This window comes from Bos mutus, chromosome 3, assembly GCF_027580195.1.
Source record: "Bos mutus isolate GX-2022 chromosome 3, NWIPB_WYAK_1.1, whole genome shotgun sequence".
NCBI classification, from domain to species: Eukaryota; Metazoa; Chordata; class Mammalia; order Artiodactyla; family Bovidae; genus Bos; species Bos mutus.
Window position 1 is genome coordinate 107427367 of NC_091619.1, and position 23992 is coordinate 107451358.

A 23992-nucleotide genomic window follows, 5' to 3' on the forward strand; every position below is an offset into this window, starting at 1 on the left:
TGAGAGGGCTCCTGCGTCTCTGATGCTCACTGCTAGACTGTCAACTCCAAGAGAACAGAGACCCATGTCTTTTCTTCCTCCTTGCATCCCTGGCATAGAGCTCCTTGCCTAATATAGAGTAGATGTAACCATTTTTGTTAAATGAATGAATGAAGACCGCCAGAAGAAGTCTGGGACTGGTTACCAGGTAGGGCTGGATATCCGCAGGCCACCGGGTCCTCAAGTTCTTCTTAGAACTCAGGAGGACACCTGCTCCCAACCCCACTGCCAGCCCTAAGGACAGACGGGACTGGCAGAATTATTCTCACTTTATTTCTGGAGAAATTTGATCGATGCAGTAACACTGATTCCAGGCGAGGGCAGGGGGCACGGGTACCCCTAAAGCAACCAATATCCTGTGGCCCAAGGTGCCCCCCATCCCCAGACCTCAGTTACAGTTCCCCCTCAGTTACAGTTAAATAGAGGGAGGAAGCTCTCCCCAGGGAGTCTTGGGAGGGTCTGCCTCCTGCACCCACCCCCTCCACGCTGAGGGGTCTGAGCACAGCTATTTACAGTATTCACATCCACTGTACCCCACCAAACCAAGGCAAATACTACAGGTGGCTCTTCCCCACAGGAGGAAGCCAGAGAGGCTGTGAGTGTATGTGTGTGTATGGGGGGTGTCCGCGCGTGTGAGCACACGAATGCACTGAGGGGCAGGGTCTGGCTCCAGCCAAAGAGACATCAGTCTATAAGGTGCAGATTAAAAATAACAGAGAGGACCCAACCCCCAGGGGCCCAGGCCACTTCCGGCTTTGTTCTGTCTCCTTCTCTTCCAGACACGCTGGTAGATGATGCAGAGGAGCCCTCATAGCTGTGCCTGGATCCGAGGCAACCCCTTAAAGGACTTCTGGGGAAAAAAGCAGGAGGGAAAACAGTCAGGGCAAATCAGGCTCCAAGCCCAGAACGAAGCACAGGGGGTGAGGGGGTGGGGTCTTCTCGGTAGAGCTCCAGAGGGCCTCTGATGGATCTGGGAGAAGAAAGGGCTGGGCGGAAGAGGCTGGGGAAGGCTGCTGGGAGCTAGAGCTGCGGGTCCGGGAGAAAGGGATCCCTACCTGTGACCTGAGGGGGCTGCACCACAGCTTTCTTGAGAAAGGCTTCTGCCTCTGCGAAGGGCAGGAGAGCCTCTGGCGTCCGGCCCAGACTCTTGTCCCCGGAGGGTCCCTTAGGGGAGAAGCCGTTCTCCTGGTGCGCTGGCAGAGGCTGCAGCCCATTCACCAGGGACCCAGACGACTCCTTGTTTGGCAGGCTGTGGATGCAGAGGCCAATGCTCAGGCCACTCCCATCGCGGGACAGCCCGGGCGCCCTATGGTTTCCAGCCTGACCCTGCCTCCCTGCTCCTGGGTCCTGCGCTTGGGAGCTGGTACCTCCACTGAGGCTCCTGGGGGGCCAGCTCCTCCTTCTGCAGCCCGGCAGGCCGAGCCTCCACAGCTTTCGCAGGGTCTATCCCTGGGAAGGAATGGCCATCAGTTAGGGGTCGGGGAGAGGATCGAAGGCTGGGGCTGGGGCTGGAGAGGAGGGGAACAGGCCTTTACCTGGGCTGGAATTGTTGGCCGTCGCCTCCTTTCTGTCCTGCTTCTGCTTTGAAGAGGAAGAGCAGTCAGGCTCCAGGGGATCCCTGGCCCCACCCGACTGCACGCCGCTGAATTCTTCTCTCCCCTCCGCCCAGATCCTGGACAGCCTCGCTCCTCCACCCTGGATCCCTTCCTTCCTCACCGGACCTCCACTCCCAACACCACTCTTGGGGACATCCTGACCTTGGTTTCAGCAGCTTCTGACTTCCGAGTCCTCTTCATAATCTCCTCCAAGCGCTGTTGGGAAAGAAGCCCCACTCCGGTTAGGCCCAAGCCCGGCCCTAATCCTCGACCTCCCACCAGCTAGCCCTGGTCCTGGAGTCTCGGGGGCCCTTCTAGCTCACACCAGTTCTTTCCAGGCCAGGAAGCTGATCTCCCCCCAACTCCGTCTCGACCGAACCCTCTGCAACCCAAGGCAGCGCCCCCTCCCAGCCCCACTAGCCCCTCTAAAGAAGTGCGGACAGAGCCGGGAGAGCTGGCCCCGCTCACGACTCGGCCAGCCGCTCGCAATACCTTTCTACGCTCTTGCCGCTCCTGCTCCTCCCGCTGGAAGTGCTTTTCCCGCTCCAGACGCTGCCGCTCTGCTTCTTCTCGGGACCGAGCTTCGGCCTCCTCTTTCTGCCAAAGACCCCCAGGAGCTTTAGGCGGCCGGCCTCCGGCGGTCCCTTCCAGCCGGCCCCGACCCGCCACCAGGAGGCGCCCGCGCCCCGGCCCTCGGGGGCACCTGCTTCTGCAGCCGCTCCTGCTCCTCCTGCTCGGCCTGCGCCTTCTCCCGAGCCTCCTGCTCCTCGCGTCTCCGGGCCTCGGCTTCCCGCTCCGCCCGGGCCTCGGCCTCCCGAGCCAGCTGCTCCTCTCGCATTCGCCTGGGGAACACAGGAGACTCAGGCTTACGCCCGGCTTCTTCTCCAGCCCCTGTAAAGGCCTCCTCGGTCCCCGAGGGCGTGCTCACTTGTCTCTTTCGGCCTGCAGCCTCCGCTCCTGTTCCTCGCGCTCCCGCTGCTCCCGGGCCTGGCGCCGCTTCTCAGCCAGGAGCCGAGTGGCCTCTTCTCGGTCCGTGGTGCCAGCCATGGGTTTGCTAGGGGTCACCGGGGGAGCAGGGGCTGGGGGTGAGGTCAGGACAGCTGTCTCTGGAGCGGGATCGGGACCAGGAGTCAGCATGCACCGACCAGCACAGGCCCCTCCATCACCTCCCCTCTCCCCCACCCCCATACCCCTGTGCTTGCTGGACGTCAGGGCAACCCCGGCGGCCCACCCACCCTGCTTCTGCCAGCGACTCAGAGCACTGAGGTCCTGGTCTCTTCCCAACATCCATTCCCCCAGGCGTCTCTGGCAGCCCGCACCTCTGACCACCTCCCACTCACAGGCAAAGCTGGCTTCTCTGCCCTGCCCACCTTTTGGCCTCTTCTCTCCCTGCCCACCGGCAGGGATCTCTGTGGGCTGCTCTTTCGGGGGCTGGGCTGGGGTGGGTGAGGGCACAGGCGAGGGGGCCGGTGAGGCTGGGGCTGCAGGCTCCCTCTCATCACTGGCCTTGCCCTTGCTCTGGGTCTTGTCCTCGGGCCCCGCCACACTGGGGCTCTCCTTTGCCTCGTCCTTCCTCCGGACTCGCCCCTTGGGTGATGCAGTGGTGCCTCGGGGGGATGGTGGTTTTGGGGGCAGAGCATGACCTGGCCCTGGGCTGAGGCAGGGGGAGGCAGGCCTGTGCGAGGTTGTGGAGGGAGAGGATGGCCGGCCCTTGGATTTGGGACTGAGAGGAAAAAGAAGAGTTAGACCTCAAGGGCACAGAGTGTCCACACACACACACACACACACTTTGAGCATGTCACTTCGCTAGGGAAGTGTCCTCCCAGGTTTGGTCAGCACCCCCCTTATATGCTCTCACACAAACATAATTTAGTGTAGATATCCCAGTTTGTAATTACATGCTCATTTGTGATTCTTTGACTCCTGTTTGTTTCCCCAAGAGCCAGTAAGATTACTAAGAGCAAGAATGAGGCCTGGTTTGGCTCAGGGAAGTGTGCTGGGCACCCCGAACACAGTACCTGACAAGACCATTCATTCGTCCAGCACGTGTTTCTTGAGTGCTTACCAGGCACTGGTTCTAGATGCAAGGGTTACTTCAGTGATCAAAACACTCCAAAAATTTAAAAAATCCTGCTCTCAAGGAGCTTTCTTTCTAGAGGTGGGTTGTTGTTTAGTCGCTAAGTCGTTTGGGACTCTTGGGACCCCATGGACTGTAGCCCACTAGGGCTACAGATTGTTCCTCTAGAGCAACACATATTTATGAATGAATGGCTGGCAAATATGCATGACACATATTTATGAATGAATGGCCGGCTAGCTGGCCTGGCCGTAGCAGGCCCTGCCCCAATGTTGGGCCCACCTGTGCTCCGCGTTGCTAGCGGAGAGGCGCGGGCGCAGAGAAGCAGGCAGCGACTGGCGCTTCTTGAGGCTGCGCTCCCGGGCCAGGGCACTCTTCTCCTTCTCGTTTTCCCGCTCCTTGTCCTTCTTCTCCTTTTTCTGCACCTGGGGAGGAGGGTTAAGGAGAGCAGGGAGAGGGGAAGCAGAGGTCAGAGGCGCCCGAGCTCCCCAGCACAGAAGCCGGGTCCCCACCTGCGCCGCCAGCCACTCACCGGCGAGGCCTCGGGCCGGAGGCGGGCCGGGGCGGGGCTGCCCCCGGCGCTGGCCTTGCGGCGATCCCCGCGCTCCCCGGCGGGGGCGCAGCGGTGCCCGCTTCGGGGGGCACTGCATGGCGTCAGCGGGCTGGCGGAGGCTGAGCGCGGGCACAGGGGCACTGCTGCGGAGGGATGACTGCGGTCGGGGCGCGGTCCACTGGCGTGGCTGGCCCCTGCCCCGCCCCTCGAGGGGGCTCTCCCTGGGCCGCGGCCCCTACCCTGGTCCCGGCCGTTTCGGGGCAGTGTGACTGCACTGCGACTCCGTGCCAGGAAGGAGAGGGTAGGCGTCATCAGACGGTCCACGATGCTGCTCTCCCACGGACTTAGCTGCAGGCTGCGATCTAGGGGGAGAATGCCGGGAGAAGCAGGTTACTGCAGGGCTAGAGTGGGCAAGCAGAGGCATCTGGAGACGGCCAGGTACCATCCCCAGGCAGAGCCCAAGGAGTCTCAGACTCTCCCCCTATCATGGGGGTTACACTTGTCCGCCCTTGGGTCTGACCCCCACTGCAGACCCAGGCAACAAGACACTTCCCATGCAGGGCTAGAGAGGTCCCTCCTACCTCTCTCCCCAGGTGAAAGGGCACTGAACTATGATTATAGAGAGGAGACAGCCAAGGTTGGTGGGGTACCCAGTTGCCAACTTCTATGTCCCATTGTAGGGCTCTGCTCCTCCTGCCCTCAGAGTGCTGGCCTAGGGAGGCATCACCCGCAACCCCCCCCACTCCACCCCCCACGGGATTTGGGACAGTGAGGGCCCTTGTGCTTCTCTGACTGAGAAGAGGCCCAGCTTTTGTGTATCCCATGCCAGGGAGAGGCTGCTAGGGGGCCTGGCTGCCCCGGGCCACCGTGCTCTGTCCCCTCAGCTGCTGGGTTATTTTTAAGCTTCAGTCAGGTGGGGTTGGTAACAGCAGCTGATTTCGTTGCTGGGCAACAGAGCAACCAAATAAAAGCTGGAGAAACTTATAAATAACTCCTACCATGGCCCCTTCACATGTGACATCAGGGCATGGTGGGAACGCAGGGGCTGCGCTACCCTGGTTGGCCACGAGTTTGGATCCAGCCAAGGCCATGGCTGGGGCTCTGAAGGCAGAGAGGGCAGGGTTGCGTGGGCCCTCCAGGGTGGAGGCAGAATAAGAGGGCTCCTGCACACACAGCACCCAGGCTCGTCGGGTACTCCCGGGCAAGGCCACCTGCCTGAGGCTGGCCTAGGCCAGCTGGCTGTGGTTGGAGATAAGGCTGCCGGCCCATTCCCACCCTCCACCCCCACTCTCATCCCCACCTGCTCTCGAGACTCTAGCCAGGCTCTGCCTGCTGGGTCACTGCCCTCTGTTCTCCTCCCCTGTGGGAAGCACCTCTGTTCTCAGGACCCAGATCCAAATGCCGGCTCCCCCGAGGGGTGCACAACCCCAAGCAGGGTCGAGTGGGGATGGAGACCTGGGGTGTGTGAGGGCTCCTGGGACCTGAGGTTTTTGCTGAGCTCTGGAAGAGGCTACAAGGAGGGGACTACAAGGAGCTCTGGAGGAAGGAGGGCTGGGCCTTCTCTTACTTCTACTGGGGGAGTTCCAGAGCGTGGCAGAGGACTTTGAGAGCCGCTTGTTGATTATAGAGTCCACGTGTTTGGGCAGGTTTACTGCCGACACGGAGCACCTGCTCCCACCTGGAGGGGAAAAGACACGGCATTAGGGCCGGGCCGGACGGGAGCCAGGGGGGCACTGAGGCCTTCCATGCAGGATGCTCCGCGGGCAGGGTGGGAGAGGGAGGAGTGGGCAGGCTAGGAAGGGGGGAGGAGGCAGACTTGGCTCTGGAGGGGATGGGGGGGGTGGGTAGGTGACCAGAGACAACCTGGATTGGGGGAGCCGACGGAAAAGGAACAGAGGAAGGAGATGGAATAAAACTGGAGACACTACAGCCTTCCTGGCCAGGAAGTCATTCCCTAGGGCTGGGCGCTGCAAGCCCTCCCCCACAACCACCAGCACTGGCACTCGCTGACACTGCCCAGCCAAGGCACTCTGGCTACAAGACCCATGGTCCTGCAGCAAATACAGATGCTCCTGAACAGAAGGACCCACAGTCAAAGGCGCTCACACAGATTCACATAGTCATAGGGACACACAAAGACAAAGACATGCACGCATGGGCATATAGAGTGACAGGTACTTCTGCATGCACACGATAGTGCACACATGCACAGACAGAAACAAACACAGCCGCAGAAACAGGCCCAGACCCAGATGCAGACAGGCACAACACATCACAGCAACTTAATCGTATCTGCAGCACTTGCTGGGTGCTTACCACATACCGGGCACTGTGCTGGGCACCACACACATGTTACCACACTTGATCCTCCCAAACATCTACCTACAACCTCGGAGGCAAGTAGTACTGTTATCCCCATTTTACAGATAAAGAAAGTGAGAGAGCAGGAAGTCAGAGGTCACAGCACAAAGGCCAGGGCTGGGAATCCGGACCCAATTCTGTCTGACTTGGGAATCCACAGCGAGGTACACAAGGCCACTCACACATCAAGGCAAACACGCACTAAGACTCGCAACGCACAGATCCATGAACACATACACCAAAAGACGCACGAGGAATACCGAATCTTGCCGTTACCTAAAGACACCCAAACACAGCAGCACATACATGCCAGCAAAATGTCAGACCGAAATGCATGATGGCCCTACATAAAGAAAACTCAGAGACAAAAATCTACCTTCCACGACAGGGACATCAGGGTGATAGTTTTCTTTAAATATCCAGTGTCTGCAGGGTATTAAAGTGCTCTTTTCTGTATCAATCAACTAATAGTAATTGACAGGAGCAAAGAAGGCTAATCTAAAAAGAGCAAACCGAATGAAGAGCACGCACCTCTGACTCAATAGTGGAAGTCCTGGGACAGGACTTGGTTCTACAGACTTGGGTTTACAGATCATTCCAGAAGACACAAGGCACACAAAAGCGAGGCATACCTGCTGCGGGGAGCTGCCAGCTCCGTGCACGGAAGCTGCTCCCTTCCCCCACTTCTCAGGCCCCGGCCTCCCCTCCCACCCTGCAACCCCTCCGGCCCACTCACTGGTCTTACGTCCTGGGGAGCCGTGGTGCAGGGCCCCTGCCCAGGACCAGCGCTGCTGCCGGATTTCAGCCCACGTCTTCTTCACTGACCGCTGGATGGCTGCCTCATAGCGCTCCTGGTGGGGCGGGGGCCGGGGTGGGGGGAGAGGTCTGGGCTCAGAAGCTTTCCTCCTACCTGGGAGAAAGGCTCTCTTCCGGGACAAGGCCTCCCCCACCCCTAGAAGGTTTCCCTGACTCATGGCAGGTAACCAAGGCTACTGAGCCCTCGCTGTGACTAAAGACAGTTTGCAACAGATCCCTTTCAACTTGTTCTTGGGGAGCTTTTCATTGTTCTTGACTCATTTCCTGAGCCTATGAGCTGTTTCTTTGAGGACCGGGTGGGACTCTCCCTGCCTGGGTCTCCCAGGGGGGCCGCTGGCTCTGAGGGTTCTGACCCTGGAGGTGGGTTTGCGTTCAGCCTGAGGACTGGACCACAGCCAGGCCACCTTTCCCTTTGTTTCTTCATAGTGCTCAAGCCAGGCTTCTCCTCACTAGGAGTTCACTTGGCGCACTCACACAGACACATCTCTGCACACCTACACACACCCATCTGGGGCACGCACACATACATGTAATGACAACACACGGCTACAGGCGCCTATCCTGGCACGTACGGAACCAAACACGCCTGCACAGATGCTGAGATGTGGGACCCACGGGACCCGAATGCACGTGTGAACACAGGGCTGTGTGTTCACACTGAGCCCACATGCAGATGTGTGCACATAGAGCCACGCGTGCCCGGCCAGAACCCAGCACAAACGCACCTTGTTCTTCTCCAGCTTCTGCCGCTGCCGCTCCTCCAGGGCTGCCCGGCGCTGCTCGGCTTTGAGCCGCTGTTCCTCTAGCCGCCGCCGGCGCTCCTGGAGCTGCTTCTCCCGCAGTGCCTTGGCCTTCTCCTCCTTCTCCAGCCACACTGCCTTCTTGGCAGCTGCAGGGGGTTGGGGAAGGAGCCCCGAGGGTGTGAACATCTGGTAGCGCCTGGGCCCCCAAGTGTCTGCTCTGAGTGGCCTTGCCTGTTCTTCCGGCCCGGGGTGGGTCTTCCCCACTGCCTGCCTACTGGGGAGATGCCTGTGTTCTGAGACTACCCCCACTCAAGTTGAAGGGCATGCTGAAGGTGGGCTGGGGCCTCAGAATGAGGGCTTCCCAGGCAGGAGGCCTATTTCCCCTCCACCAGCGTCGTGGTCTCTGGGCACCCGAGAAGAAGTGAGCTCTTTAGGGCCAGGTCCCTGTCTAACTTCGGGGCCTGCTGACATATTGTGATTAAGAGCATGGGGTGAGATGAGGCTTCTGGGTCTGAGTCTCAGCTACTCCACCTAGCTGCGTGGCTTAGGCAAAGGACTGCCTCTTTCCGAGCTTCTGTCTCCCCATCCTCAAAATGGGTACAGGGTTAAGTGAGATAAGCGAACTGCTCTTAGCACAGTGTACACAACAGAGATTCCCAAAGGGTTAGTGCTACTAACAGGATGTCCATGGGGGTGAGGCTGAAGGGGAGCTGTCACACACTTACCCAGGTACTTGGCCCGCTCTTCCCGCCGTTCCTTTGCCAGCTTGTGTCTCTCTCCTGCCTTCTTTACATCTTAACAAAAGGAATAAGGAGAGACTTAGGTCAAGAGGTTCCTCTCAAAGGGGAGTCAGCCTCAGGGCCCTGCCCCCAGGCTGCATGCCCACGCCTTTTCCATCTCCTCCGGAGCCCAGGAGACTCCCTCTGGGGTCTTCACCCAGGGCTGGGACTGGGCCCGGGATGAGGGACATCACTCATACCTTGCTTGGTGGGAGGGCTGTCAGAGGCGGGTGCTGCTGGCGGGGATGGCTGGCTGCTCCTTCGAGGAGGCCTGGCATCCCGTGGGCCCGTGGCTGGTGGGGTGGGTCCCCTGGTCTTCACTTCAGAGGAAGGGGACTCTTCTTGCTGGGGGGCTGGCCTGGGCCCTACCAGCTCCGAGGGGCTCTCTGGTTCCAGTGGAAGCTGCTTGGGGCTAGTGGTGTTCTTCATGGCGGGAGGCGTGTCTGGGGGAGTGTCGGGCACCAGGGTTGACGTCGGTGGTGGTGGCGGCGGTGGGGAGGGGTCACCTTCTGGGGAGGGTCTTGGCTCTGGAGGGGTCCTGGCTGCCATAGCTGGAAGTAAAACACAAGACAGGAGAGAAAGTGAGACAGAACATTTGTTACTGTCAGTTCAACATGTAGCTCCTTCCCTTGTCCAGTTGATATTCATTTATTCGTATGTGTTTATCAAGTTCCTTCTATGTGCCAGGCCCTGTTCCAGACACTAATGATGTAATAGTGAGAAAATGGCCACAGTCCTTGCCTCTGTGGAGCCCACACTCTGGCAGGGCAGACAGACAGACAGCGAGGAAATTACGGTAGAGAATAAGTACTATGTCTGGAGTAACAAAGCAGAGATGGCTAACCTATACTGAGGGGGCTTCCTGCAGAAGTTAGAGCTAAGCTGAGGTCTAGGATGAGCTGGAGTTAGCAAACCAAGGCAGAGAGGGTTCTGGCAAAGAGAAGAGCATTTGCAAAGGGGCAGAGGGAGCCGGGTGTATCGGTAAAACTGAGAAGTTGGGGGTAATTAGTGGACCAAATGGTAAAGGTTGGTTTCCACGTCTGCCTCCCTCACCTTTCTGCTTTCCCTTGGGCTCACAGGACCCATCCCAATGCCCAGTGCTCAGGAGGTGCCTGGGACCAGCCGGAAGGAAAGACATACGCATGGGCACAGTGGGATGCCCAGGTGGGATCCCCAACAGGGTAGGCAACTGGCTACATCCATTTCGTCATTTGTTTTCTTTCCCAACCACCCACAGATTTCTTCTTGTTAGACATTAATATTTCAGGGTGTCTGTAAAAGACACCGAAGTGCCAAGTAAGGAAGCCACATGATTTGATGTATACATATCCATGCACACACATGTGAGCAACTGAAAGATGGGCTTAGGGGTCAGCCGGCTGAGGGCCCAATTCTGACTTCACCACTCCAAGACAGGAAGAGAGGGCCTTGGTAACTTAGGGCAAGCCACTCAACCTCTCTAAGCCTCAGCTTTCATATCTGTAAAATGGGGACTATAAAAGCCCAAGCTGGTAGGGATGTCAGTGAAGTGCCTGGAATAATTCACGTGCCAGGACACAACACTTCCCTCTCTCTTCCTGTTTGTCTTATGAAGCTGCCAAAGAGCAGCCTCTGCACGTTGAGCCCTGGTGCCATCGACTGCTGCTGTCTAAGGAACTTGAGGGGACAGACGGGGAACACACCCGCTGCCTGGGCTTAGGGATCAGGACCACAGCTCATGGAAAGGTCAATCGAAAGAAGCATTTTTTGCTCTCACCAGGTGCCTCCATCACACAGGGCCTTCTGCTCTAGGAACAGTGGTCCACTCAGGAGGTGATACATTCCCCCTCCCTATGGGTGACAATGTGTGAACAGGGAGAGGACACTCCTAAGGAGCTGACTTTGGAACTCCGGGGACCCTTTTCAGGGAGACGGGTGTCCAGTGGGCTCTGACGAAGGCAGGCTATTTAACTATCTGGCCTCCCCACTGACTGTGTGACCTTGGACTTGGCCTCCCCGCTGACTGTGTGACCTTGGACTAGTTACAGGCCCTCTTTGTGCCCTAGCTCCTCTTCTGTGAAATGCAGAAAGTAGGCCTGTGATGAGCATTAGTAACAACAATAACCACTAACATGTATATATTTCTTGAGAGCTTCCTATGGAGAGAGTATTTTACACACACTAGTTTGAATCCTTATGACAATACTTCTAAAGGAGGCAAGGTAAATATTTCTTTGAGATAGAGGTGGAGAGTGAAGCGAAAAGAAAGTAAGTGAAGTCTGAGGCCACTCAGCTGGGAAGTGAAGGAGTCGGGACCTGAGCCCAGCGTCGGTCCCCGGTGCCCTTGCTCTAACCCCCACACCCTCCGGCCTCTGCACAAGGCGGTGTGAGGCAACACATGTTACACAATGACACCATCTGAGACTCACACTATTTTCCCCTCATTCCTGCCCTTCTAGATTCCTGGGTTCCAGGCAAAAGAGCCCCAGCCAAGGCCCTGTCTCCCCAGTTGTCCCTCCCACTCTGCCAGCCCCTCCCCACATCAGCTCCAAAAGACCGCCCGGCCACTGCTAGTCCACTTCCCAGCCACCTGAAAACCCCTCCCCAGTCCCGGTGGGCAAGAAAGCTAGTGGCCGCCTTTTAGTGAATGCTTCCTACATGCCGAGAGCTGAGCCGGGCCCTTGGTAGCCCCATCCTGCATCTCCATATGAACTCTGAGAGAGAGAGAGTCTTACCCTCGTTGAACAGAAGAGACCATCAGAGCTTACCCCACTAAATGATTCATTCAGGGTCATAGAACTAGTACGTGGCAGAGGCAGAATTCGAACCCAGGACTATCTGGGGCCAAAGGGCCTAGGTACGTAAGCACAAAGCTCGAAGGCTGAGGGTGAGGCTTGTTTATTGCCATTCTCCTGGCACCTGTGCCCGCTACAGGTGTTGCAAGGAAAACTGGTAGGGAGGTGTTTGTCTGCACCGAGGCGGATCACACCCACCAGGCAAGACAGTGAGTCTCTCCAGCTAGCTTCTGACTAGACCTGCCACGTGACGGGGAGTCTGGGAGGAAGTGCAGGGATGAGGCCTGGAAGGGCCTGCATCTGGCGCTCAGGTGCGGCGGGGCACAAGGTGTCCGGCTTCAGTCAGGCAGGTCTGAACTCCGGTTTTCTCAAGGTGGGGCCCATGGTGTTGGGACCTATGGTGAGTAGGCACATCACCTCTGGTGATGCTGAGCCTGGCAGGGGCTCAGCAAACAGCACCCCCGGAAGAATTGGCCTGCTTCTCCCCATCTCTGCCACAAGAGCCCCCTGGGGCAGGCCTTCACCCCCACTGCTCCACGCCACTGCTCCTCTCAAGGTCTCCAGTGGCACCCACACTGCCGAGTCGGCAGCCACTTCCTGGGCCTCACCCCACTGGCCTCTCAGCCACAAGACACGGGTGAGCCCTGGGTGCTCTTCCTTCAGTTGGCCCCGAAGACAACACACTCGCCCGGTTTTCCTTCCCCTGGCTGGCTGTGACTTCTCGGGCTTGCCAGTCCCTCGTAAACTCCCGAACCTTTTAGCACCGGAGCGCCCCAGGGCCCAGTGAAGACCTCGACTCTCATCAGTCGACACATACTCCCTTGATGACCTCATCCAGACTCATGGCTTTAAATACCACCGCTCTGCTGATGACAACCAAATTTGTATCTCCAGCCCAGACCTCTCCCTTGAGTACTGGTTTCGCTCATGCAACTCCCCACCTGACACCCCTGGGTGTCTTCCTGAGGCCCCAAATTTAACATCCCAAACTCAGCTCCTGATCTTTCCTTGCCAGACCCTGCTCCTCCAGTTTTCCCTATCTCAGTCAATGGCAACCCAGTCCTTCCAGTTTCTCAGGCCCAAAATCTTCAGAGCCATTTTAGGATCTTTTCTTGTCTCACACCTCACATCTAATGCCTCAGTAAATCTTTTTGGCTCCACATGCCCAGTATATTCTGAATCCAGTCACTTCTAGCTCCATTTCTGTCATCTTGGTCCATTTCTATCATCTTCTATCATCTCACATGAAAGACTCCCCGCTGCCATCCTTTGTTCCCCTTGGGTCTTTTCTCACCAAAGCAGCAGAATGATTCTGTTCAAGAATCAGTCGGGGGAGGGGGGTTTTGGATGGGGCGGCGGGGGACACATGTATACCCATGGCTGATTCATGTCAGTGTATGGCAAAAACCACCACAATATTGTAATTAGCCTCCAGTTAAAATAAATAAATAAAAATTTAAAAAAAGAGTCAGATTGAGAGTTCCCTGGTGGCCTAGTAGTTGGAATTCCAGGCTTTGACTGCCATGGCCCGGGTTCAGTTCCTGGTTGGAGATCTGACAAGATCCTCCAAAGACGCCCCACACTTCAAGGGAGGAAAACCAAAGGCAAACGATGGCCTTCAAGGCCCTTCAGGCTCCGTGCTCTGCGGCCCATTACCTCTGGGCCTCCTCTCCTCCCCATCTCCCCCTGCTCTGTCTCTTCCGGGCCACTGTTCCTTGTTTGTGCCAGGCACGCTCCTGCCTCGGGGCTCTGCGCTCACTGTTTCCTCTGCCAGAATTCTCTGCCCCCAGATCCTGCATGTCTTACTCCCTCACCTCCTTCAGGTCTTTACCTGACCGTCACTTCTCGGCCAAGCCTTCCCTGTCCCCTCTAAAACTACAAACTGTAGGTAGGGGAAGTTTCCCTCCCCTTTCCAACTGAATTCTTTTTTTTCAAAAATTTTCTCCCCCCGACATGCAACTCCCTACCTGACACCCCTGGATGTCTTACTGATGCCTCAAATTTAACATCCCAAACTGAACTCCTGATCTTTCTCTCCAAATCCCTGCTCCTCCTCCAGTTTTCCCTATCTCAGTCAACCGCAACCCAGCCATTCCCGTTTCCATATATATATATATGTATATATCATATATTTTTAAATTTTATTTTATATATATTTTATTTGGCTGCATCAGGTCTTCGTTGTGGCATGTAGGATCTTGTTCTCCGACCAGGGATCAAACCCTGACCCCCTGCATTGAGAGCGCAGAGTCTCAGCTACTGGACCACCAGGAAGTCCTTCAATCGTTATTCTTTTTTGTTCCAACTCTGTTATTCTCGGTAAGCATTAGCACCACTTTAACACTGTCTCCCACCCCCAGAAGGTAATCTCCATGAGGGCACACATATTCGTTTATATTTTGTTTAGCTGTTCTGTCTCTAACAGCAACAGAGCTTGGCACGGAGTTGGCTCCCCAGCTATTTGTTGAATGAATATATCAATGAACGCCTCCCTGGCAGATACCATCAGCACCTCTCTTCCCTGGATGACTGCAAACTTCCGTCATCATCCTACCCGCACCCTTTCCAGCTCTGCTCTTTACTGAGCAGCCAAAGTAATTGTTTTCAAATGCAAATCTGGTCATGGTTCTCTTCCCCACGTGAGGCTCTCCAATAACTTCTCATCGTTCTGAAGAGAAACCAAGATTCTTGAGCCCAGGATGCAAGTCCAACACAGTCTGAAGTCCCTGCCTCCCTCTCCCACACCTCTTGAGGCCCCCTCTCTGCTCCCTACTTGCTGTCTATACTCCAGCCACACTGACCTTTTAATTCTGGTAGCCTTGACACTCCCTCTGCCCCAGGGCCTTTGCACAAGCTCTTCCCCCTCTTTTCTTACTTAACTTTCATTCATCCTTCGGATCTTTGCTGAGGCATCATTTCCTTGGGGAAGCTTTCCTGGGCTTCTCTGAACAGGATAAATTCCTTCATTATATGAAGTCATGGCTTCATGCCTCTTGTTTGGAGCACTGTGACTGTTACAATTTTAAACTTCCTTGTTTGGTTTTTTTGTTATTGTCCTCCCCCTAAGGGCTGGGTTGCATCTGCTCTGCTTGCCACTGTAGCTTGCCACAGCAGCTACCACAGTGCCCAGTACGTGGAGACAGTCACGAAATGCTGCTATATAAGAATAAATCGCTGTACTAGGAAGCCACCGTCGCCTAAGCACACGCACAGAGAAGGAGATTTTCACCCTAATAGTGAGCAGATCCGTGTGGCCATGTATTGCAAAGGGATAAACACTTGAAGGGAGGCAATACAATTCCATCTCAATCTGGGCAGCTTCCTGGACTAAGGTACTCAGGGAGAAGTTAATAAAAGTAATAATGAGTGTGTATTCCAGCAATTCAACAGGAAAAACCTCTCAGGAGGCAAATGGCACATTTGGAACTCTTCTTCTGACCTGGCGGACTACAGACCCTGAATACAAATACTTTTCTGAGAATTATGCCAACCCTGATGAAATGTCATCAGGACTGTGTTATTTGGAACAAGTTATGTTAAGCCAAATGAATTCCTTGGTTAATTATCTAGGCATGGTTAAATCAATATCTGATTATTCCCATTTTCAATCATCAAATACGATCCTTCAGCCACCTCACTTTATTTTGGTCTGTGTCAAATTGTGAGGTTTTATTTTGCGATATTGATATGGACCAGAAGTATTTGTTAAGAACTAGATAAGCGACAGATAGTTTGCATTCATTTCTTGGCACAAAGAGTGTTGGCAAGGCAAAGGTGCAGGAGCTGGTTGCAGGATCAGTTAGTCTAGTTTTCTCCAAAAACCCAAGAGGGACTGCAGAGAGATCAGGCCAAGTCTCTCGGAGGGCCGGTCACATGTCTCAGGGTGCTTACTCCCTATCCCCACCATCTGGGTGCTGGCAGTCCTTGCCTCTCATCCCTCCCTCCTCCCACCCCAACAACTGCTCCTGGGCCAAAACTCCTCTCACAATACCCATAACTCAGTCTGCCCTTTTAGTCTGCCTGCTGTCCCTGTGAGGGCTAGTGGAGAGAATCCTTTTTGCAGCCTAGAGCCTTATACAGGATCTGCCTGGGCAGAGAAGGAATTCTGTGTCTGCTTAATGAACACATGCATGGTTGGATGGATGGATGGAAGAATAGATGGATGGATGGATGGATGGGTGGATGGATGGATAAAACAGTAAAACCCCTAGCTGTTCCAACATCTAGCCTCTCTAACCCTAAATGTCTCTACCATATCAGAGTTCTGTGTGTGCCCAGCCAGCTCCTAAGTCCAGGAAGGGAAACAAAACTAATTTGCTGAAGCCCTACAGTAAACCAGGCACTCACCCTTATCTCCTCAAGTTCTTATTATAGCCCCCAAGGGAAAGTGCTATGGAAGGCCCGTTCCCCAGGTAAGAACACTTACTCAGACAGGTTAAGTGACTGCTCACGTCAGTGTCAGAAGTAGGACTGGGCCCAAGGCTGTCTGATGACAAAACCCTTATGTCACACTGTTTCTGGTGGGTGTCACATAACCCCTCCCCAAGGCTCCTGCCTATTCCCCAAAGAAGGAAGTGATTCAGTGGGTTTCCCCCCTGAAGATGAAGGGTGCAGGTGGGGCAGGCAGGCACTGAGCTCAGAGGGCAGGAATGCAGGGAAGGTAGGCTCCTGCCCAGGCTGGCCACCAGGAGTCAAGAACTGGGGCACCTGAGCAGGGGTGGGGGCGAATGGCCCTCATCCAGGAGGCAGAGCAAGGGTGTGCCCAGGGGAGGGGGTGCCCAGACAGCAGAGGTCAGCACCTCGAGCCAGAGCCCTTCTGGCTCCCGCAGCAGCTCCTTAGGTGGCTGCACTAGAGCAGACAAATGAAGACAGGGAGGCTGCCGGAGGGGCAAAGACACACACTCACACAGACAGAGAATACACATTGCAGAGAGACAGCGGGAGACACCAGACAGTGTGGACAGGTCCACACAATGGGAGATTAGACACGTTCCTTTCTCTCTCTCTCTCCTGTTTCATATGGAAAACAGACCTACTGCTGGGATTCAGAAACCTACACACACACACACACAGACACACATGGAGTCAAGCACCCGCTTTGAGACACAAATGAAACTTCAGAGATGCGTACAGCACTCAGATAGCGTGTGTCATCCGCTCACTTCGGCCCTGCCCCTCTAGGCACTCCTACCTGGGTCCAGGGAAAGCCCAGTTAACAGTAGCAACAGCTAATGCTGCGTCAGGTAAATCCCTTAACACTTCAGTCCTTTTCACCCTCACCACCATCCTACGGGGTTGATATTATTACCCTATTTGACAAATGAGGGAATAGATTCAGAGAGATTAAGTCACACAGCTGCTGAGTAGCAAAGCTGGGTTTGGAACTCGAATCAGGCTGAAAGTCTGTACCTTCACTCTGTGACCCAAAGGGGGCGGCCTCCTGGGTTTCCTCTCCTAGAGAGAGCAGGGGGCTGGGAGGATGGGGGTGGGCAGGAAGGATAAACCCTAGGAGACATCTGATGGTGAGGCTGGGACAGAGGGGACCCTTAGGGGGCAGCACCACTCCTGGCTGGGACAGAGCTGAGCCAGCTCTGAGAGGGAGGGAACCAGCAGCGGGGCAACCTGCACCAGCACTCCTCAGACCCTGGGCCACAGGCCCTTCGCTGCCTCTGTGGGTGATAAGGCTGGGATCCCGTCGGAGACTGCAGATCTGAGGAGCTCTCTGGCCCGGTTGGCGGCCATTGTTCCCAGCCTCCAATCAGGAGCACCCACTTCCTGTTATTTTAGGCGGCAGGAAATGACCCCATCCCGCAGCCCGGCCCTCCCTCAGCCCCAGCAGGGCTGCCCACGCTGGGGCCTAGGAGCTGAGGGCAGAGGCCCGGCCTTAAGCCAAGGCCTGAGGATGGCCCGCTGGCTGAACTGTCACCACTGCCTGAGTCCAGGGCCTCCTTCTGGTCTGATTTGCTCAGATTCCAACCTGGCAGGATGGATAGGGGATGCAGGGCCCTGCTGTTCTACTTCTGCCTCCCAGAGAAAAGATTACAGGGTTCCTAAGACCACGATGCCCAGAGAAGACCAATCACTGCAAGGAAAGTGAAGTCGGACTCTATCACCAGCTGGCTTGGCCATGATTAATTCAGCATAGAGGTTTGGTGTACCGGCTTCACAGTTGGATGGACCTGGGTTCAAATCCTTCCTCTGCCAGCACCTAGCTGTGTGACTTGAAGCAAGTTACTTCCTTCTCTGAGCCTCATCTATAAAATGAGGATATGGGACTTCCCTGGTGGTCCGGTGGTTAAGACTCGGTGCTTCCACTGCAGGGGGTGGGGCTACAGGTTCAATTCCTGTTTGGGAAACTGAGATCCAACATGCCGCATAGTGCAGCCAAAAATAAAAAAGAAAATTTGAAAAAATAAAATGAGGATAATACTAGTCCATACCGGATAGTTTTGAGAATCAAATGAGACAATGCACTGGACATGCTAAGCACTATGCCTGGCACACAGAAGGTCCTTGATAAATAAGAGTAGGAGATCAGTAGGATCACCAGGGGGTCTATTTCCTCTTGTCATTGGTAAGGAGCAGGAAATGGCAACCCACTCCAGTATTCTTACCTGGAAAATTCCATGGACAGGGAGCCTGGCAGGCTACAGCCCTTGGGGTCACAAAGAGTCAGACACGACTGAGCGACTGAGCACGCATGCACCAGGTTCTCTAGTGGCCGCCACCCTCTCTGCTTCCCTTGTGGGGGAAAAGCTGCAGCTGAGAGGTGATGGAGGAGACACTGAAGGCTGTGCCCCGGAGTGCCAGGCAGAGCTGCCACCGCCAACAAAGCTGCATTATCTGAGCCTGGCTTTCTGGCTGCTTCACTGGCCCCAAGGCCCAGTGGGGACCCAAGGACATGGTTCCCAGCTGCTTGTGGCCAAACTCCCAACCTTGGTCAGGCCTGAGAACTGCCCTGATGGCTCTCAAGTGCCGCCACCCCAGGCTGGACCCTGCTTTCAGCTCCTTCCCCACTCCCTCAGCTCTGCCACCAGCTGATGCCCATCCCTGGAGGAGGGGGAGTGAACTGGCCTGGTGCCCCTTCTTCCTTATTTGCATATGCGTGACTGCATATTAGGGGCTCATTAAGGCCTCATTACTGGGCCCACGCGCCCCAGGAGGGACAGAAGCTATCAGTGGGAGCTGCCAGCCAGGCTGGCTGCTATATGTGGAGAGGTGCAGAGGCGGCCCATCTTTTTCTCATTAGTTCAGGTCCACCTCAAACACCTCCTCTGTGAAGTCTTCCACAAGCAGATTCCACCAACCACTGCATCACCGGGAGTTCCCGGAGGGTGGTGACTGGGATTCACTTCCCTGTCCTGTCATCTGTACAGCCAGGACTGAGCTGGCACACAGCAGGCATCAATATAGGTGCGCTGGATGCCTGCACCCACCCCCCGGGTCTCTCTCCTATTTCCAAATGCCCCACTTCAAGTATGGGGCCCTCTGTTCCCGATACACCCTGTCTCATGTCTGTCTAGAACTCATCTCCACCTTGCTCTCTGGCCTACATTTACCTCTTGAAGTTATAATTAATCCCATCTCCTCCTCAGGCCTCCAAAGGAATTAAAAATAATAACAACAAAAATGAATAGCGTTTACTGAGCATTAACTATTTGCCAGGGCCTCTCCTAAATGTCTTATGTATTTCTCTAATTTAATGATCCCAATGTCTCTATGAGATCATTTCCAGAATTATTATCCTTTTACAGATGGGAAAATTTAAGACTTCGGCAACTTACATAAGTCATACAGTAGTAAGTTATGAAAGGGAGACTTAAACTGATTCCAGAGTCTATACTCTCAAGCAAACTAAATCCCGACTCCTGCCCCTACTTTCCCCATATTTCGTACCTCCCTGCTGGCACCACTTCCGATGAGCATAACCACAGTAATGGTAATAACACTGTATTGCAGGCATCCATGTGCCAGCTTCCTTTAGGTACATCGTCTCTAACCTCTAACGTTAACCCCACAAGGCTGATAGCATTACCTCCATTTTCCGGGGGTATGAACTCTGTCTGGAGAGGGTAGGTCACTTGCTACAGGCCACACCTGTCCCCTACTCCATGCTGCCTCCTGTTAATGCTCAGTGTGCAAAGGGAGCTCAGAGAGGGCAGGGAGCACATCATATGTATTCAGTGTCTCAGACCCATGCCTAAGACTTTCACAGGGCACAGGAAGTGGGCATCACCTTTACTCCCTGAAGGCTCCTGACTCACAGGGCCCTTGTCACCTTTAACTGAAACTGGTACAGACCAGCCACCATCCTGACCCCAGTTCTCATGTAACTCCATCTAGGTCGTCCCTGTGTGTAGAAGCCTTCCCAATCCAGGACTTGGTGTGCAGGACCCAGTCAGGTTCCCCCAGCACAGCCAAGCATCCCACCCATGCCCTCACATTCAATCCAGATATCCCATTCAAGTGCCCTGCTTATAAACCAGCCACTCACTCCAGCCCTCATCTCTGGCCCAGTAATCACCACCACTCAGGCCCTGATGTACACACTGGTGCCAGAGACCCTCAGCTGCAGAGGGCCAGGAAGTGGATGGAATGGACACAGGAGAGGCCTCCCTGGGTGTTCCCTCTCAGGCTCAGCAGAGCCAAGACAGACCGAAGTGCCATTGTTTCGGCGCAGCCTACAGACCTCCTGAACCACACGGGTCTACTGGCCTCCCCCTACATCCTCCAGCTCCCACACCCACAGGGTCCCCTCCAAACACCCATGAGGGCATGGGGTGGAGCCCACCCACAACCAAGCGGCTCCACCTTGTCCTGGGCGCTCTGCACCCACAGACATGGTTTCATCCTGGGCCCACGCCCCAGGGGGCAGGGAGGTGACGGGGATTAGGCTCTAGGACTCTATGGAGGTGTGGGGTTGGGGCCACCTCCCCCCTGAGTCAGTGAAGAGAGCTTGGGTCCTCAGTAATCATGCTCCTCCCTCCCTTTCCAGGAAGAAAGAGAAAGAGAAATCCCTCCCTCCAACCCCAGGCCCAACCAGAAACCTGTCCCCACCCCCTCATCAGCTGCTCCCAGATCCGAATGGGATTTGCAGAAGTCCTGGGCACTGTGGTGGTTGGTGGAGTGAGGGGGGAGAGAGCTTTGATGGTCAGGGGCCTGAAGAGAGAAAGAGGGAGGGAGGGACGGAGGGAGGGAGGGAGTGTGTGTGTGTGTGTGTGTGTGTGTGTGTGTGTGTAAGGGTGGGGGGGTTGGTATCAGAAGCCTCAGGCTGAGGAATGATGTGGCAGGTCCCTGGAGTGCCGGCCTCAAGCCTTCACCCCATTCTCTGGGAAACACTCAGGCTCTGAGATATATACTTCTGTCCCCTTTCTCCCCAGATCGGACTGGGTGGGCTCCAGAGTAGGCCAGGCTGCAGGGGAATCGGCCCACTCCCCAGCTCCCGCCCTCTGCCCAAACAATGCTGCCTCCCCCTCCCCCTGCCTTTATCCGGCGGGTTACTTGGCAGCCGCCGCTAAGAGACCGCCCCCTCCCCTCCCTCCCCTCCTGGCCGGCGGGCAGCAGCTACAGGCCCTTTGCGCGGCAGCTGGAGGGATGGGGTGGGGGCGAGGTCTGGGCCAGGGCCTGGGCGTGGGGAGGCGGGGGGCGCCAGGGCCTAGGCTTCGGTATGCAAGGCTTCAGGCCTGAGAATCTGAACCCCCGACACACACGTCCAGGCTGAGGTCACATGTGCCCACCAGGAATGGGAGGGGGACAGACGCCCCAGCTCAGTAGATGAGGCCTGGGGTGGATCGGGGAGGACGGTAGGGGCCGGGCAGCCGAGGTGACACTGGGTTGGGGCGGAGGGGTCACCATCAACTCTACATTGGGGCCCCCGGGGATCCCGACGCCCAGGACGTCCCGGCGCCCGGGGTGGGGGAGGGGCAGCTGTCAGAAGATGCGCCGGTGGCCCAGAGCCGCCGACGCCGCTGCAGCCTTTATTTTTAAACTTCCAAGTGGTCAGAGGGCGCGGCGGGGGAGGGGTCCCCGCCGCGCGGGCCGGCTTCATCCTCGCCCTTTCCGAGGCCCCCCATCCCCTTCTCTCATCTCGCCTCTGGCATACCTGGGGCTGCGCCCGTACCCGGCTCCGAACGTGAGCCGCTCTCCATAGCTGCGGCGTCACTGGGGGTGGGGGGGTGTCTTGGGGGTCTCAGCGGCGACGGCGGCGGCGGCCAGCGGCCAGGATAGGGGTCCCGCGGCGCATCACGCCCGGCCCGGCCCGGCGGGCAACGATTCGAAGGCTGGGGGAGCTCTGGCGAAGGTCGAGCCTGGCTCGGCTGGTAGCCTACGGGCTCGCAGTAGCCGGCCGCCCAGTGTCTGTCGGCTCCGGCCTCGATCCTTCTGCCTGCCCGGCGCCGGCCCAGTCGCGGCCACTGCCCAACCCTATTGTACCGCCCGGGCTGGGCCTGGCCTCGCGGCTGGCGCGTACCAAGTGCGACGCGGGGAGGGCCACCCCCGCAGCGCCCGGGGACCGCGCTCCTGCCCCGCCCGCCGCGCCCCCGCCCTGGGGCCCGGGGCCTGGAGCCGGGGGACGCCTCTCCTGCAGCCGCGGCGGAGGGGACGCTACGGCTCCCGGAGGACGCCCGTCGAGCTGCCTCCCCCTGCGGCCGCGCGTTGGTACGCGCCGCAGCGCGAGGCGACTATGTAGGGAGCGCTCGGGTGACTCACGCGCCGCTAGGACTGGGGGGAGCGGGGGGGAGCGGGGATGGGAGCCCCCAGTCCCACCCTGGACCCTGCGAGCTCCGGCTCTAGGGCCTTGGCGGCAGCTTCAGATAAGCAGTCTTTCCCAAACCCACCTCAAAATCCGCCCGAGGGACGTCGGGAGCCTTGGAGGGTTACAAGGAGACCCCTAAAAGGGCTATGCTCTCTCTCCCCTGGTGATGGCTGGGGTGGGGAGAGACCCGGCCTGGGAGCCTTGCTGCGGCCCTTCCTGCATCATCCTACGGTTGGGGCTGTGTCTTCCCTGCTCCTCCGGGAGTAATTACAGGCCTGCACCACCGCCTTACCCAGGTCTCTAATCTGCTCCGGGTCTCTCCCGGCTCCGAACTGGGTGGTCCTGGCCCTAAACCTCCCCTAGACTCATCGGATGACCCCCCTCATGTACCCGGGAAGGATTTTCTCCCCTGTGTTCTGTCCAAGGAGGGAGTGAGTTCCTTCTGACCCGCCTCCCCCAAGTAGTTCTGCTTCCCAGCCCAGGGAAGTAGATCCCCCAATCCCCTTGTTAGTGCCAGCTGAGGTGGGCCTCAATCCAAGTCAGGCCCAGCCTGGGCAGAGAGGGGGGAGCTTGCTGGGAAGGTGGATCGATGCTGCTGCTGCAGGGACTGACGGGGCGGAAGGAGCAGGCGCAGCTGGGCCCTGCGCACCCCATCCCTGCCCTTTGTCCTGACCTCCAGAAGGTCAGTTGTCTAGTTCTTCATCGCCCAGAGATGATGCCCAGTGACCTGTTGTCCTCCTGCTCCCCTTTCCTACCAGTGTCTTCTTCCTTTGAGCAACTCCAGAAAGCAGTCATTTATTTTTTATTTTGATTTTATTTTTGGCTGCACTGGGTCTTGGTTGCTGTGGGTGGGGACTACTCTTCATTGCAGTGCGTGGGCTTCTCACTGCAGTGCCGTCTCTTGATTTGGAGCTTGGACTTTAGAGTGGGGGCTCAGGAGTTGTGGTACATGGACTTAACAGCCCCACGGCATGTAGAATCCTCCCAGACCAGGGACTGAACCCATGTCCCCTGCATTGGCAGGCTAACTCTACCAGTGGACTAAACCTGTGAATGCCCAGAACGCAGTCATTTAAGGGGAGAAGGTTGGGAACAAAAGGGTCTGGGTCTCAGGCAACCTGGGAGCAAACAGTCCTGGGAGGAGTGAGTCGCTGAAGGCCTGAACCCGCTTCCAGGGCCAAGGAGGGCCTTCCCCAGTCCAAAATCATTAGAAAAGGATGATGCTAGAAGATCTACAACTAGAACTGGTAACCTGAAGCTACTGTCTTAACTTTTCTGAAATCCACTTTGCTCACCTAAAAAATTAGGAAAATAATAATACCATGAGCTATCATGGGTTTGCTGTAAAGGTTAGATAATGCAACATGGATGAAATGCTTAGCACTGAGCCTGGCACATAGGAAGTGCTTAATAAATAAGTATGATGGTGGGCATTCAGAAGTAAAAGCAGATTAGGATGAGGAGCAGAGCCCCATCTTTGTTGTCAGTCATCCTATCTGCAG

General features: G+C 56.4%; 1 protein-coding gene across 6 annotated transcripts; it reads right to left on the reverse strand.

Annotated features, from left to right (window-relative positions):
* Window positions 1–290: 290 nt before the first annotated feature.
* MAP7D1 (MAP7 domain containing 1) lies at window positions 291–22286 on the reverse strand. 6 transcript variants are annotated; one of them, XM_070368427.1, is made up of 18 exons: window positions 21840–22283; window positions 9164–9514; window positions 8910–8978; window positions 8167–8330; window positions 7362–7476; window positions 5832–5942; window positions 4504–4626; window positions 4244–4407; window positions 3994–4136; window positions 3005–3357; window positions 2563–2740; window positions 2338–2476; window positions 2127–2231; window positions 1797–1850; window positions 1575–1620; window positions 1407–1488; window positions 1095–1288; window positions 291–889 (listed from the first exon to the last, which is right to left on the reverse strand). In XM_070368427.1, exons 1-18 carry the CDS (start codon window positions 21883–21885, stop codon window positions 879–881), a joined length of 2448 nt encoding a protein of 815 aa, XP_070224528.1. In that variant the 5' UTR covers window positions 21886–22283; the 3' UTR covers window positions 291–878. The 6 variants fall into 6 exon arrangements, with proteins under 6 accessions (XP_070224528.1, XP_070224530.1, XP_070224526.1 ...); XM_070368429.1 differs by having other exon boundaries at window positions 1575–1617; window positions 21840–22279; XM_070368425.1 differs by having other exon boundaries at window positions 4244–4626; window positions 21840–22286.
* Between the last annotated feature and the right edge of the window lie 1706 nt (window positions 22287–23992).